A 17,874-nucleotide genomic window follows, 5' to 3' on the forward strand; every position below is an offset into this window, starting at 1 on the left:
TGAAGTGTACGTTATACTATGTTAAGGAGGTTAGAACCAACATGAATCATGCACAATATGGGCAAAAATGACGACTATTGGCAACATGTGGTGTCGGCTAGTGAGGAGTGTTGGGCTTTGTATAGTTTCTATGGTTTGTATCATATAGGTTATACAATATACAATGTGAGTTCTAAAACTTATATATTAAACATAGTTACATTTTAATTTTTAAATTTAAAAACGGTTCTGGAAGTGTTTATCAAGATATCTTAAATTTTTTTGAAATAAAACTTTATTAGAGAGAACGGGTCACCCATATGGGTAATGTACTAATGTGTACGACTTTCAAACTACATGTCAATACCGCCTCACTCATTGTGAGTAGATGTATGAGTGTTTGACTTTATTTCATGACAAATGTTTGCTACATGATAATTTTTTTTTGTCAATTATTGTAGGTCGGAGAATTAAAGTGAATTAATAATTAATCTATTACATATTATTATTACACATAAATATCTCAACCCTTCATCATTTTTATTCACTAACTTTTCACGATTTTTACTTGCTCAAACCTTCATTATTTTTATTCACTCAAACCCTCAATAGCTAATTTCTCAAACGAAGATCTCAGGATAATCATACCACCAAACGATTCTGATAACATTAATTTTTCAAACGATAGTAGCAAAATTGTTTAATTTTGATGAAATATTTTTAATTGTTTAATATTTTTAATTTTGGTGTTGTTGATTTTATGAGTTATGGGTAATTGAGGATAAAAGTCAGATGACATTGCAGAATTTGCTAATGCATGTATGGTACTCATGAGGACATAAGTGCCCCCTTTCCCCTTATAGATGAACAGTTTTCTTTAATGTTCTTTATTATAGTTTAGCTATGTCCAAGTAAGTATGTATTGGGCTTTGTTCTTATCAATTTTGGCCTAAAGGTGTCTAATGACTTAAATGTCATGAAAAGTACATAAAATTTAGTGATTTGTAAAATTGTTTCAACGCATAATTGATTAATTAAGTGACTTGTAATGTTAAACCAAGATTTATAACATGTAATAAACTTTTTATTTTACTTACAAAGGACAGATAAAACTTTTAGTGTTGCCGACAACATCGGATGAAAGCTTTATGTAATAAAATGTTTACATGAATCTTGAGAATTAGAGACTAGTAATGTTATTTTTGTAATGATAGTGCAAAATTGATTTTTATTATAGTACGTGATATATTTAAGATTTCATAAAGTACATATAGTTAAAATTTTATCCAAGTACTACTTAAAATGATTTTTTTAATTATATTTCTTTTTTCGGTTTTGATTAAATTGATTATTGACATTGGGCTTTCACCCGCCAACACAATTTTGAATTTTTGAGTCCATACTTTTGGGCTAAAATACAACAAACATAATTTAAAATTTTCAATCCTCTTTTTTTTTTGTTTGTAAAATAGTCTCATATATTAATATGAACATTTTCAGATTACCAAATGAACTACTTAAAGCTATGATTATAAAAATATATTAAAATTTAGATAATATATATAGTGTGTTGGTTCCGTTAATACAATTCAGTTCCAGCTGCAAAAACAAACCGCACTGAAATTTAGGGTTCTTGCTTTGTTTTGTTCACTTTGAGCTAATTATATGATTTATATCGGTTATTCGGTTAACTTGGCCCGATTGTGCACAACCCCTTCCTCTCAAATGTTAAGGGAAAATGGCCCAAAAGTTTGTTCTCCCATTTCTCCAAGCTTAACAACTTTGTCACGAAAGACACCAGTTTTAATAGCGTATTTTATTTTTAAAACACGACATCAAAGCAAGATACCCTTCGAAGGTTCGAAGTACAAGCAAGCGCTTGATTAGACTTCTAATGTCATTGCTAGCTATCGACTATCGTTACATGATAATTATGGTTTTAAAATAGTTTCAATAGAACACCATGCAACTAGCAAACTAGTATAGGATTTCAACTTGTTCTAACAATATTAATCTAATACTAATTGTAAAATCTTCATAAAAAGCAAAGGTTTTAAGTATGTAAATAAATAAGTCTCCAAGTTTCAATACGAATAACTGGACTTGTATATAAGTCCATGAAGAAACACTAAGTGACCCCGGCAGATTACGGATAATCTTAGGGTTAAGTAGATGTTTCCCACGAGGGTTAGGTCCGGCAAAGATGGTTATTCTTCTGGTGACCTGCAAAACAGACACCGTGAGCTCGTCACTGAGAAGGGGGGGGGGGTACCTCCTTGTGACCACCCTCCGGCGTGAGAATCAGACTAGATTGCTCTGAATATAAATGTATATTAAGAGAAATAGCTAGAGCAGATAAGATATGTGATGGTATAAGAAAGTATATGATACCGTTCCAAGGTGTTGGAGTATTTATAGCCGAAGGTAGGTTTCCAAGCAGGTACAGCCAGCTGTATAATATTCCTTTTCTACCAACTGTGGGCTACGCACGTGCCATGCTGGTGGTTGGTGGGTAGGCAGCGGCTGATAGTGACATGGCCGGCTGTGTACTATTCATTTTCCACCAACTGCAGGCTATGTACGTGCCACGACAAGGGTTGGTGAGTAGGCAGCGGCTGATAGTGACATTTTGTACTAGAGCGTGCTCCTCGTCGTACTGTTGTTAGTGAGCTGTCACCCTGTGATTGGTTCATGGGCTGTTTTGGTCAGATCTTGTCTATTTTGTCCATACCTTGGCAGGTATAGTACAAAAGATCCTCCAGAAGCGTACAGACTGGCTCATTTGGGCGGGAGTATTCCCGCCTTGCTCATTCCTTCTTCAGGTGACATTACTGAATTATTGAGAGTTAGTGCCTTGTGCGTGTAGCCTTGCTATTAGTGCGGGTAGCCTTCCCTGATGGCTTGTATCCGCAGCTGCGGGAACAGGCGGGGTACTTCACCATTGGGAGGCTTTTCCTGCGGGAACAGCTGGCGTACTGCGCGTAAGGTCTTCATCTCTCTGAGCATGGTGGGTCCTGCGGAACCAGTTGGTCTTTGCGCAGACGTCCTTCTTCAAGGTGAGTCTTGCGGGTCCAACTGGGCCCTGCTGGGACCTACCTCTTCAAGTCCCCCCAGTCCAATGTTCTTCTCATGAATTGTTAATAAGTGAGGTGAACTTTTGAACTTAAGCAAAGGGTTTTGAAAAGGGTTTTTAGTTTTAAGGTTTTCCGTGGGGATTCTTCCCGCGGTTTTCCTAATGTCACGTGCAGAAATTCCCGACTTTTCTGCTTGATCTTTGGGTATGATGCGGGTAGGTGTGTAACCTCCTCGCAAGCCAGGAGCGTTGAGTTTCACTTGTGTAGATTCTCCACAAGGTTTTGGGAGTTTTAGACATAGTGATCAATTATGTTAAACAACCAATTCCATCTTGGAGCTTCAAACAATCTAGTTGTCAACGTTCCCGCTATGCGGGGATGTTATTTCCCTTTCCACAAGCATGGCCCAGAAGATCCTTCTTGGTTTCAATTCCCTGCAAGTGCTAAGTATGTGAAGGGTTTCGCCTTGACACTGTACCCGCACTCGTCTTATAGTTACTTGATTTCCAAGGTATTCTTGGCTTCAATTCCCTACAGGTGCTAAGTATGTGAAGGGTTTCGCCTTGACACTGTACCCGCACTTGTCTTACGGTTTGTTGGTTACCAAGGTAAGGGGGTATATTCCCTCTTATTTTTGAATCTTTGTTTCACGCATATTTTAGTTTAACTTAGCAATTTCTTGAGTAGTTTGGATAAGTTAACCTTTCAACGTGGCAGATGATAGGTTAAAGTTTTGCTCTCTTTCGTGATTGTGCGGGTAAGACCGTCACTTTCACTTGGCTAAACTTTACCTATATCTGACCTGCGTGAAGGTTTTCCTCATCTTTTCCTTAGAAATTTTTGCCGTTTCTTGTGTTTATGCGGGTTTTGCCGCCTTCCACACGCAACGACTTACTTCCCCACTTATTTATGCGGTGAATACCGGCATATCAGTGTTTTGAATAAGTATAAAGGTAAGGCTATCAACACAATGTGATAAAGGAGAATCATTTCCATTAGAAGTGGCTCTAGGCCTTTTCTTTATAAGTTTGGAATTGATCTACATGTAACATTTGCGTAATTGAGCTCCATTCCATGTTCTTGGGATGGGGGTGCCATCGAGCCTTTCGAGCCGGTATGCGCCCTTTCCCAAAACTTCTTTGATAATGTATGGCCCTTCCCAGACCGGGGCCAGCTTTCCTGGGCGTTCTTGGTTCGAAGCCTCGTTGTTACGCAGTATGTAGTCTCCGACATTGAAGTTGCAGAGTTTTACCAGCGTGTTGTAGTACTTTTGCATTTGTCGCTTGTAGTTCTCTTCACGCGCTGTGGCTAAGTCTCTGCGTTCTTCGGTTAGCATAAGGTCTAACCGTCTTTTCGCATCATTTCAATAATATCCTCTTTATGAAGGCCACTTCCAAACACAAGTTCTTAACATTACAAAACAACATGATAATGTTGTTTACATATGGTATATCAAGTAGTCTATACTTTGTAACCATTAAATACAACAACAATATAACTTTAGACCAATTCTACAATATACAAGTATATATTTACGAATAACCCGATTCGTTGCATCACGAGACCACGACTCAAAGTTTAGTAATCGTAATACGTAAAAGCCCGTCCCTGCACAAGTAACATTCCATCAACCTCAAATTTCCTTACCAAATGAGAAACCGGTCAACCGAGTCAAAAACTATCAACCCTCCAAATCATTTTACTTCAAAATTAACATGATTCTAGTAAAAAACTGTTACGCTTGACCCGACCCGACCAGTTTTAAAAGGCCCGTTTGCATATTCTACTTAACGGGCCCGACCCATTCATCTTTCTAAAAAATAACACTGTCATATTAGTAAAGATGCTGACTTACAAAAATTCAGCTGAAACAGAATCCGGGTTCGCTCCGAACGGTAGGGCCCACTTGATCTCAAATGGTCCTTCTAGAATCTCCTTCTTGTAATATGAAGAGTTTGCAGAGTCACTTATATAGCAGCCTTTAGTCTTCCCATTGGTTGTTTGTACAGTCAAACTACCAATAATTATGCCAGTTACCATTAGAAAATCAAAAGAGTTGACATTTAACAATTTTGGCCCATTAACTTATAAACGGGCCAACTTGGGTTGTCTTTTATCTCAAACGGGTCAAAATAAAAAAAACTCGGCTGAAAGTGTAAAAAGGTCAAAATCAGTAAATTTGACTAAAAAAAGTTGCGGGTTGGGTTGTTCCAAGTTCCAACCCGTATTATAACAATGACCCGTTCCACCCAAACCCGACCCGTTACACAAACTTTATAAAAATAATCTTCTATTGTATTAAAAGGGTAAAAAGGTCAATATCAGTAAGCTTGACTAAAAAAGTTGTGGGTTGGGTTGTTCCAAGTTCCAACCTGTATTAAAACAATGGCCCGTTCCAACCCATACCCGTTTTGACCCGTTACATAAACTTTATAAAAATAATCTTATGTTAAAAGCAGTAAACTTGACTAAAAAAGGTTGCGGGTTGGGTTGTTCCAAGTTCCAACCCGTATTAAAACAATGGCCCGTTCCAATCCAAACCCGAACCCGTTACACAAAATTTATAAAAATAATCTTACGTTGTATTAAAAGGGTAAAACGGTCAAAATCAGTAAACTTGACTAAAAAAAGTTGTGGGTTGGGTTGTTCCAAGTTCCAACCCGTATTAAAACAATGGCCCGTTCCAACCCAAATCCTACCCGTTACACAAACTTTATAAAAATAATCTTACGTTGTATTAAAAGGGTAAAAAGGTCAAAATCAGTAAACTTGACTAAAAAAAGTTGCGGGTTGGGTCGTTCCAAGTTCCAACCCGTATTAAAAAAATGGCCCGTTTCAACCCAAAACCGTTTTGATCACCTGTTACACAAACTTTATAAAAATAGTCTTACGTTGTATTATCAACTTCAACTCTTATATCATCTATACTAATCCCGGGCAGTTCTATCAGCACAACATATTTTCCTCCGGATTCTACAACGTCCATTCTCGGGGATATTTTCCTCTCTAATCTTGTACAAATGTACAACACTCATTTTATAAAAAATAATAATAAATATATATTATTGTAGGGGTATGGTACTAAACCCGGCTTACGACCTTAATTTATTATGTCTGGCTTATTTTATTATATGGACTAAATATTATTGGGCTGAGGGGGTTTTGTGGAGGTAACCCTAACTGGGCTAGGCCCATTAGGGTACCATGATGGTGGCTATGAGGCTCCCTATATAAGGAGGTCTCCACCTCCTTATTAAGGGTTGTTGTTCTCAATAAGAGCCACCACTATAACCATTTTTGTGTCTGTAAACAAGAGATCCTCGAGATTTCTTAGCAGTCACCTCCACACCCCCAAAAACCATTGCAGATCTGAACGGAGGAGAGCGAGATTTGGTTACATCATCCCGTAGAAGACGATCCGAACTATGCCTGGTACGTTTCGCGCTTCTTCATTGGCGCCATCCGTGGGACCGGCAACGAACCACACCTCAATCTTCTCGGTTTCATGTCCAGATCTGTGTTTCTGGAGTGACGGAGGTCAGATCTGGTTCTAATTCCTTCGCAGGTCTGGAATCAGATCTGGTTCTAACTCTCATACAACAATATGATGATTTGGGATGACTCATTTGAAGAAAGCATGACACACTCCAGCTTTTAATCATCCCCAAAAAATTTTGCCTTTATGTGATGAAAAAAGAGTACCCCACACACGCATATCGGTGCTCCTCCATCACCACCGGAGCAACTAAAGTTAACAGTCTCGGAAAAACTCCGCCACCACGGAAATATCCATGCTCCGCCATGATGCATGCGCGCCCGCGAGTCATCACTCCGTCGCCATGCATGCGCGCCCGCGGAAACCACCATGTGGGTCGGAAGACGACTCCAGGCCTTTGGTTTTACGTAGAAGACTCCAACGCCATGCATGTGCACGCAACCCTCTACCATGCTTGTGCGCAACTCCCCGCCATGCATGCGCGCTCAACTCTCCGCCATGCATGCCCGCTCAACTCCCGACATGCATGCGCGCTCAACTTTCTGCCGCTATGCATGCGCGCCCGCGGATCACCACTCCGCCGCTATGCATATGTGACCTTGGATCAACACTCCACCACCTGTGGAAGACTTCGCCACGATGCATGCATGCGTCCCCGCGGATGAACATTCCACCATCATGCATGCGCGGGCCGCGGATAATGCACTACCCCGCCATGCATGCATGCAGCCGCGGATCAACACTCCATGCATGCGCGCTCAACTCCCGCCATGCATGCGCGCTCAACTCTCCGCCATGCATGCAGCCGCAGATCAACACTCCATGTATGCGCGCTCAACCCTTCGCCATGCATGCGCGCTCAACTCCCGCCATGCATGCGCGCTCAACTCTCCGCCATGCATGCGCGCTCAACTCCCGACATACATGCGCGCTCAACTTTCTGCCGCTATGCATGCGCGCCCGCGGATCACCACTCCGCCGCTATGCATATGTGACCTTGGATCACCATTCCGCCACCATACGTACGCACCGCCGGGATCAAGACTGCCACCATGCATGCTCGCCAGCGGGTCACCATTCCGCCGCCATGCACGCGCGCCCGCGGATCCTCACTCCGCAGCCATGCATGCGCGCCCGCGGAAACCACCATGTGAGTTCGAAAGACGACTCTATGCTTTTGGTTTTACGTAGAAGACTCCAACGCCATGCATGTGCACGCAACCCTCTACCATGCTTGTGCGCAACTCGCCGCCATGCATGCGCGCTCAACTCTTCGCCATGCATGCGCACTCAACTCTCCGCCATGCATGCGCGCTCAACTTTCAGCCGCTATGCATGCGCGCCCGCGGATCACCACTCCGCCGCCATGCATACGCGACCTTGGATCACCACTCCGCCGCCATGCAAGGGCACTGCGGAGGATCAAGATTCTGCTACCATGCATGCGCGCCACCGGAGATCAAGTCTCCGCTTCCATGCATGCGCAGTGCCGAAGATCAAGACTTCGCCACCATGCATGTGCGCCCACAAGTCACCACTCCGCCGCCATGCATGCGCACTACCAAGGATCAAGATTCCGCTCCATGCATACGCGCCATCGGAGATCAAGTCTCCGCTTCCATGCATGCACACCGTTAAGGATCACCCACCACCTCCGCCGAGGAGCCGCGCCTCTAACTTGTTAGATCCACGGAGTCCGCTTGTCTGCACCGCGCTTGATAAAAAGCAAATTTTACAAAGTATAAAATGTCCAAGAAAGTTTATACACGTGCGAAGGAAAAACCCGTTTATAACCGCAATCCGGGTATCAACACCTGCGGGTTGGCAACGCCACCCACGGATCATAGCCGCGATCCGCGTATCAACACCTGCGGGTTGGCAATGCCATCAACACCTGCGGGAAGAGAAGTTAACCTCGGACTCCGGCAGGTTAAGTTATTGATGGCGTGTTAATCACTCATGGTGGGACCCTCTCGTTTCGCATGCAAGCTCTGATAGATCAACACAATATTCACCAACAATCACGGGAATCCAAAGCATCTGGTGGATCGCCTCGGGCTCCCGCGAGCTACGTGCAAAACTTCCGGCGAATGAATTCCACCACTATGGCTTCCGTAGACCACATGAAAGCTCCGAGTAAAACTAGGGCGGGTCGATTCCGCCTCCCGCAGGCATTATGCGTGCTCCATACTCCCTCTAGTAGACCAACTCCACCACCAGTCACATGTGAGTAGACGTGCTAAAAGCCGTCCGTGGCAGGTCATATACGCGGACTGCAAGACGTGACAGCCGCTCCCGCGGGTGACATAAGCGCTCAGATATTTCTGCCCCGACACAGTGCCACCATGAAACACTAACGGCGTGTCATCTGGGCACTCACGAGGATCAACCAGCAACCATAAAGAGCCGCATGCGCACTCCCACAAGTTAACTTCAGCCATCATGGATGTATCGCGGGTCATTTCTGGCTCCCGCAGATCACGAGAGAGTTCCATAGCGGGTTGATTCGCGCCATTCCGCGTCCGTAAATAACTTTTGCGGGTTACTACCGGGGCTCGTCACGCTTCCGCATGGATGAAATTCACTCTACCACCATCATCGGGGACTGAAGAAGCGATCTGGATGTCTTTCGTATGATGAATGAAGGTGTTTTCTTGATGTATGAGTATATAGGATTTGCATGAAATGGCACAAAAAGTGCTTATATTAATGCAAAATATATGGCTACGTGCCAAACTTAAAGGTTGGGAATCCTAATAAACCCGCTCGGCTATGCGTCGAATATTAGGTTGGGCACACCTCATAATTCGCCTAAGGATGGAAGACATCCAAATATATAGGTTGGGAATCCTAATAAACCCGCTCGGCTACGCGCCGAATATTAGGTTGGGCACACCTCATAATTCGCCTAAGGATGGAAGACATCCGAATATAAAGGTTGGGAATTCTAATAAACCCGCTCGGCTATGCGTCGAATATTAGGTTGGGCACACCTCATAATTCGCCTAAGGATGGAAGACATCCGAATATATAGGTTGGGAATCCTAATAAACCCGCTCGGCTACGCGCCGAATATTAGGTTGGGCACACCTCATAATTCGCCTAAGGATGGAAGACATCCGAATATATAGGTTGGGAATCCTTATAAACCCATACGGCCATGCGCCAAACTTAAAGGTTGGGAATCCTCATAAACCCATAAGGCCACGCGCCAAACATAAAGGTCGGGAGCCTAATAATATCCCACATGGCCACGCGCCAAACATAAAGGTCGGGAGCCTAATAATATCCCACATGGCCACGCGCCAAACATAAAGGTCGGGAGCCTAATAATATCCCAAACGGCCACGCGCCAACGTAGGTTGGGCACACCTCATAATTGGCCCGAGGATGGGAACCTTGTAATACATCCACTTTTAGTTGATATGTTTTTGCAGGTTCGGCTACGAGTCGCACAAGCACCTATGACATTATTATTATTATTATTATCTGGCCGTTTGTGCCTCCATTATTATTTTGAAAACAAGTTGGGATAGTCATCCTGCGTAGAAGAGGCCCTTGTGGGCCAGTCATTATCATCATATTATAGCTCATAAGCCGCAACTCGCGCATGCTCCATTATTTTATAGCTCGTAAGTCGCCTCGCGCGCAAGCTTCATTATTTTTATAGCTCGTAAGCTGCCTCGCGCGCAAGTTGCATTACATTATTATCGAGATGCGCACTCTATCTTTTATCAGGCCCCACGCCACTATTGTTATGATGCGTGCTATATCTTATTCATGCCAGTGCACCATTATTATCATAAGGATCACAACATGTCACCATCATGGAGAAAACCTCTCAAAACTAAAAGACAATAAAGACAAGGCCGAAGAAAGGGGAAAAAACCGCCTCATATCCTAACACACCTTATGAAGTCCAGCGCTCCACCTAAACGCTTGCACGCCTAGGAGCAACACTGGACTTGGGGGGCTTGTAGGGGTATGGTACTAAAACCGGCTTACGTCCTTAATTTATTATGTCTTGCTTATTTTATTATATGGACTAATACAATATTATTGGGCTGAGGGAGTTTTGTGGAGGTAACCCTAACTGGGCTAGGCCCATTAGGGTACCATGATGGTGGCCATGAGGCTCCCTATATAAGGAGGTCTCCACCTCCTTATTAAGGGTTGTTGTTCTCAATAAGAGCCACCACCATAACCATTTTTGTGTCTATAAACAAGAGATCCTCGAGATTTCTTAGCAGTCACCTCCACACCCCCAAAAACCATTGCAGATCTGAACGGAGGAGAGCGAGATTTGGTTACATCATCCCGTAGAAGACGATCCGAACTATGCCTGGTACGTTTCGCGCTTCTTCAATATATAAATATTATTATAACAAATAGCTGATGTGTCTTAAGTTTTATCACCGAGACGTTTAGTAGCATGCGTGTTGTTGTGACCGAGTCTCATTGGTACATTTCTTTCTAATGTTGTTCTGGAAAACTTAGGGGGTTGTAACGAAGGTGACACGTAATCACCGACATCATATTGAATATTTCTAACTTTTGGAGGATTGGAATTAATACTTGCTGGTTGAGAAAACATAGGTGTTGTCACAAGTTCAGATGACAAGTCTTGTTGAGAAAGAGTTGAGTTAAAAGTCAAACTTGACTGGTCAAAGCTATCCTGCCAAAGATATTGTGAATGTTAGTATGCTTAAGTTAGGAATTGATATGCATTTGTAAAGAAATATATATTCGTTTTCTGTCGTTGTTTGACTTTTGTTGACCAGGACCTGTTGTGTTGAAGTTGGCCTCATGAAACCACCTTGGGACCTCGAATCTTGTCTTGCAAAATGCATAGTGTTATCGCATCTTCTCTTGATCGTGGTTAACCCGCCACTGCAATTCTGAGGTAATGAAGTAACCAAAAGAGTTAAAGTTATATAATATAATATGCGCATAATCTTCTATATCTTTCGAAACAGAACATCGTAAGTAAATGGTTTCTGACACGACTTGAAATATGACACAAAAATAATAAGGTTTTGGCCTGTCACATCTTACCTGTTTAATGAACAGTTTGTGTTGACCTGTTTAATCTATCTAACTAAACGTGTCGTGTTCAAAGTCGATCTGTTAGCACGTTTAGTTAGACAGGTTGACGTGTTAACCATTTAATATTGAATATAAAAGAAAATATTTATACTTTATAAGGTCAACCAAACAGTTCGTGTTGACCTGTTTAATGTATTTAACTAAACGCGTTGCGGTCCACAGTTGATATGTTAAACCTGTTTAACTAAAAAGTTTGACGTGTCAACCTTTTAAAATTGAATATAAAGTTAAGAAATTTTTTGTACTTTGTAAGGTCAACCTTCAACTTATTGACTCATTTAGATAAACTGATCACATGGATAAATTTTACACCCCTAAATTCTACAAGATAATGTTGCATAAGTCGCTAGGTGTTGTCAGGCTAGTTGATTGGGGAGTTGTGAGTATTTGGCCTAGGCGGGGAGTACTCAGGCATGTTTAAAGAATTACTTTTTCAGGAAATTATATATATGTCAAATATCATAAGTTTAGTAACATGTATAGCAAAATAACGTGAATATTAATATAAATCAAAATGATACATAGACATAGTAATTATTTAATTCTCGTCTTCCAAGTTATCTCCTTGAAAATCAACGAAAATCCAACTTGACTGAGTTGTTCGAGTTAGACTGCCTAGCTCCGAATTTAACCGATTCCAAGTAACATTGACCGAGTTGAAGAAAATCACCCGACACTCTACCGAGTACACTGATGTTTACAACACTACACAATATTGATTTTATATATAAATATATAATCACTTTACCATAGATATAATAATCCATTGAATAACACAAACTCAAATAATTTACACCTTAAAACTAAAGTTTCCCTTTAAATAATAATAATCTTTAATCATTTCTAATTAAGCAAATATTTAACTTGGTACAAAAAAAGATTACCAAAGGGAAGAGATGAGTTGCGGAGATGTTATCGGCGGCAGAGAAGTGAGCGCTGATCGTCTCAATTCGTCGTCTTGCTGTTCCACTAGCCATCTTTATGCTCACTGAACACTGATGCTCTTGCTTGTGTTGTTTCAGTTATTAAGCTAGCTAGATATTTTAAAAGGTTGTTATGGTAGTAGGCAAATAATGTGTTTTTTATTGTTATTATTTTTTATGGGCAAACAAACAACAACGTGTCCTGTGCCTCACTCTCAGCTTCATACCCTTTCCAAAAAAATCAAGACCCGGACACTACACTTAGATGTTGTTTGTTTTTCCACAAGTTTTAACAAATGTCTGCCGTCTGCGGACCACATCTGCAAACATTTATAGAAGAAGAGGTGGACCAAACCTATGCAGTCTGCAACAAGAAGACTGTTTGTTTTTTAACGTCTCCAGACTGCTAAATAAACTAAAATTTAGATAAACTAATTTAACAAAAACTTTAACAATTAACAAAAAACTACAAACTTGTTATTAGTTTGTAGAAAGTTTAGGTTTGATGAATTATTGTTATTAGTTTGTAGTTGAAAAAAGTTTGTAGTTTTTTTTTAATTGTTAAGGTTTTTTGTTATATTCTTGTGTTCGGGTGGGCAGGGGGAAAGTACGCCCGTGTGGATCTTACAGGAGTGTCTCCTCTTTCCGGGCTCAGGGACCATGGGTTTCTTGTGGGTCAGGCTCCGCTGAAGGCTGAATCGGACAAAGTTGTTAAACACGAGAAAGCTTTTCTAGAGAATCAACATGTCTTTCACCAATTTGCTTTTGATACATTTGGTTTTCTGACCCAGAGGCTGTGAATTGTTTGAGTATGGCCTAGTGTGTTGTACACGGAACCTCTTCAACTCCTAGGTCCCAATGCTTCGTTTTTAGTAGGATTGGCTTTGCTATTCAAAAGGGGGGTTGCGACGCAGCTTGTTGCCCATTTGCCTGTCACTTTATTGTAATCGCTTTGTAGTAGCTGAATGTTAAACTAAAAAAATTGTTAAAGTTTTTTGTTAAATTTCAGTTTATTTAAATTTTATTTTATTTAAATTTTAGTTTATTTTAGCAGTTTACAGACGTTAAAAAATAAACAGTCTTCTTGTTGCAGACTGTAGAGGTTTGGTCCACCTCTTCTGCTATAGATTAGCAGATTTGTTCCACAGACTGCATACATTTTACCTCTGAAAAAACAAACAACACATTAGATTTATAAAATTTGTCTTCTCGGGTCGGGTCGGCCGGGTGGGTTTTTCCTCACCTATATAAACAAATAAAACAAGTGAAATCAACTTACTAGAAAAACATGTATTTTATTTTTTAAACGGCCAACGAATCCTCCAAATGAAATATTGGCTAAATTCACCACATCAAAAATACACTCATTCTTTATCCAATAAAAAACATCACCTAAGGCCAAGCTTGTGAGCACTCGTCCGAAGGCAAGACAATGTGGTGAGATAAAATTCATTCAATTCAAGGATCTAACCAGTGAAAGTCACATATTCACATAGTCTCTCATTATCATCCTGGTGTTATGAAACTAAATGTTAAGTGCAGGAATCGAAAGTGGGTTAAATAGAATACAAAGCTTCTCTTTTACAACTTCACTATTAGCTCATTATTGCAGAAAACATGTATTAAATATAATGTATACAGGATTAATTAAAGGGAAAATTTTCAAAATGATCTATCTGATGAAAGAAGTTATCAAAATGATCCAAAGAAATTCAAAATTCCAATCTAACCCATCTAAATCCATCAGCCACGTGATATTGGGAATACCGCCGCAATATTTCATTCTCCAATTAAATAATTCTGACACGTGTAAAGGGTCTTCACCTACCACAATATATTTCCATATAAATCTGTTTGAAGAGTTAGATTTCATCTGAAAATTTCCTTTATGAAAACCATCTTATACGTGATATTTGGTCTTGCTCTATCTTACACGTGAGTTTTCTAAAAAGGTGGATTTTGGTGTTTCTTTGAATTCATCTGAATTTAAACTCCGGAGACGATTTACGAATAAACATGCAGCCAAAATATATTTCAACTAAAACTCATCTTATTTTCTCCATCTTCTCCCTTTTCTCTATTAAGGGTATGTTGGCAATGAGCTTTTAAGAGCTTTTAGGAGCTTCAAGCTTTAAGTTTTTTAAAAAAAGCTTATGTTTAGTAAAAAGTTTTGTTTGGTAGAAGTAGCCTCAAGCTTTTAGATGGTAGAAAAAGCTCTGTATTTGAACGCTAGTATTGGTAGCGTTTGAGAAAAAGCTAGCTACAAGCTTTACATTTGAATTTACAAGTTTAGTACTTGAACTTCTATCAACTTTTGTTAATTTATATAATAGTTACACATTCAACCCTTATTCAAAACTAACTACCCCCACGACTTTTTTAAGGGGCGTAACTTTTTCACACGTTAATAATTTTTTAAACAAATTACATCATAAAAACGAGCATTTTATTCTCTTTAATTGAGTATGATATTGTTATACTTCTTTAACTTTAAAAAATTAACATACTACGTGATTATCAGTTATGATCGGTAACAAGTTGAGTCAGGTGAGCACGAGTCATGTGTAAGACCGAATTAGGAGTCGAGTCATATGAACTTGAGTCATGTGTAAGACCAAATTATGGTCAGAACGAGTCGATACAAAAAGGGTTAAATTAGTTCGGTTCGTGTCGGTACGTTTTTGAGTCGAAAAGGGTCATGTCAGAACATGTTTCAGATTAGAACAGTGCATGTTCAGAGAGGGGTTCATAGAAAAATAGGTTGGTTTAAAAAATTATTTATTTGAAATTACTATATATTTCAGCTTTGTTTCTTGATTTTCGCCATCAGTTACACGCTTACAGTCTTTCCATGAATTACACGTCTACATTCAGGTTATGCATGCACCGTCATCAAGTGAATCATGTACCGACACTAATTATGCGGTTGATGTTAGGTTGTGCGCTCATTCAGCCGCACCACGCGGACACCCAGCTAGTTTTATTAAAAGCTTCTACTAATCTGCCAAACACCTAAATAAATTTAAAAAGCTACTAGCTTCCAGCCTTCAGCTTCCAGCTTACAGCTAACAGCCACCAGCTAGTTTTGCCAAACATACCCTAAGTTACCCAATGTAAAACCCTAATGTTTTATTTGTATATTGATAACACTAATCTCGTGTTCAAATCCAATAAATGGAATCATCAAGTGCCGCTAAAATTTTCCCAGATAACATGCAGCCAAGATATATTTCAACTAAATCTCCGGCGTATATTCGGCGACAGCGCCGGCGGAAATGGCGGTGGATGTTGCTAATTCCGGTGAATCAATAAAGGGTGTTCAAACTGATGTTGATTCAGATATGGGTTTGAGTGGAATTGTTGATATTATTATATATGATAATTAAGAAGTTTGGCGACACAATCATGTGATTGGTCACAATCATGTGATTGGTCGCCAAACTTCGTATTTGCTTTTAGTTTGTTTATAATTCCAAATTCGTTTCGATTCGCTACCGGAAAATGCGGGGTATTTTTTATCTTTGATACGTCAAATGATTCCGGTCAAATTCGCGTAAGCTCGCGGTTGCAACCCAAGATTATTTATCCTCGTGAGTTATTTTTAGTCCTCGATTCTGGACGAATCCGCGTAAGGTCAAGTCCACAACGCGCCTATATTTTTGGTTTTTGACATGGTTTTTTTTATATAAATATGTTAATTTGTTGTGTTTAGAGTGTGGACGAATTAACTTATTGCTTATTTTGGAGTCGTAACTTGATACCAACTGAACCCGTATCGGTTCACCACCACAATACATGGTTTTATATGTACGATTTAGTCTCGACAACGTCGATTCCTACTGAATTCGCGTTAGTTCGCAAATGCATTGCGTGGGGGTTTTTTTATAGCTTTTTTATCCTCGATTCATAATCAATGAATTCGTACCAGTTCACAACTGCAACGCGCATGTTTTTTTTGTTCGTTACATTTTTAAAATTTTTTAAATATGTTCAATTGTTGTGTATTTAAGAGTGACGAATTTATGATTTTCTTTGGGTAGTAACCATATACCAATCGAAGTGACATCCGTTCATAACCGTAATGCGTGTTTTGTTATGTTAATTGTTGCATTGTTTTTGGGGTGGGGGGAGGTGGGGTCATTACTAGTTTCGTAACCTGGTTTCGTAACCTATTATTGATCGAATTCACCTCGACTCGCAGACGCACTACACGATTTGATAAGTTGCACGAGTATGACTGTCAATAAGATCAACCCAGCGCCGAGAATCTTCCTAGTTTTGTAAAATTTGAAGCTGAATCCAATAACTATAGAGTTTTTTCCTTCATCCTATTCTCCTAATAAGCTTAATTACTTCGCTCTGCTTTTTATAATAGTAATAAGGTTCTCTAAATTGGAGAGTACGGTGACCTAAACATAAAAAAAAGTCCGCATTCAATAGAAAATATAAAAAAGTTATTGTTATCTTTAATAAAGAGTACTTAAAAGTGTAAACGGGTCAAGCTAACCCTGAGCTTGTCTAAGATTGAGCTCTAATTGAGATAGACATGTTTGGTGTTTACTAATAAAATATAACTAGTTTTGTATTTCTCGTATTGGGGGGGGGGGGGGGGTTGTTTTACAATTTTCGTTTCTAATATTTATATATTTTTTTGGATTTTAATTTTATTTATTGTAAGGAAGTTAATAATATACTTTGAATTTTATGATGGAAGAGTTTAAAAAATAAATTAAATGTCATAATTTGTTTAAAAGTTATCTAGGTTTGGTGACACCCATGACCCATTTATTATTTTACTACAAAATTGTTTATTAATTATAAATGATATATTTTAAAAAAAAATCGAACATTAATCTTTAGTATATCCCTATTTTAAAGGATTTTCATAAAATATGATTGGTAAAATTAATATTTAATTTAATGAAATGTTATAACCCGTTTAAGGGTTATCTGGGTTTGGTAAGACCCATACACGTGAATTCGAGTTAAATGTATGAGAGATATCTATTTACAAACAAAGTAATCTGGTGGCTTAAAAGGAGACGGGGAGCAACCAAAGAGCTTTTAAAAGCTTCGTTTATATACATTTAAGATTTAAGATGCAGTTAATGTAATGTAATATAACTAGGATATAAGAACTCGCGCTTCGCGACGGGACTGTTAAATCGAACAAAAAAGATAAGTAAAAACGTTAAACCATAAATTCGTTGCAAGTCGATGCGAAGTCAGTCTGTATCCAGTTACAACATCGAAACTAAACAAAATAAATAAACCTTTTAATGCCAAAATACAACAA

General features: G+C 39.7%; 1 protein-coding gene across 1 annotated transcript; it reads right to left on the reverse strand.

Moving 5' to 3' along the window:
• Positions 1-4,418: 4,418 nt before the first annotated feature.
• On the reverse strand, positions 4,419-12,722 carry LOC143589195 (uncharacterized). Its single transcript, XM_077070029.1, has 6 exons — positions 12,540-12,722; positions 11,334-11,447; positions 10,966-11,224; positions 5,945-6,059; positions 4,909-5,067; positions 4,419-4,661 (listed from the first exon to the last, which is right to left on the reverse strand). The coding sequence occupies exons 1-6, from the start codon at positions 12,630-12,632 to the stop codon at positions 4,625-4,627; spliced, it is 777 nt and encodes a 258-aa protein (XP_076926144.1). The 5' UTR covers positions 12,633-12,722; the 3' UTR covers positions 4,419-4,624.
• Between the last annotated feature and the right edge of the window lie 5,152 nt (positions 12,723-17,874).

This window comes from Bidens hawaiensis, unplaced genomic scaffold (genome assembly GCF_021521415.1).
Source record: "Bidens hawaiensis isolate Kalapana, Puna unplaced genomic scaffold, B.hawaiensis_p1.1 tig00037265_1, whole genome shotgun sequence".
Classification (NCBI taxonomy): Eukaryota; Viridiplantae; Streptophyta; class Magnoliopsida; order Asterales; family Asteraceae; genus Bidens; species Bidens hawaiensis.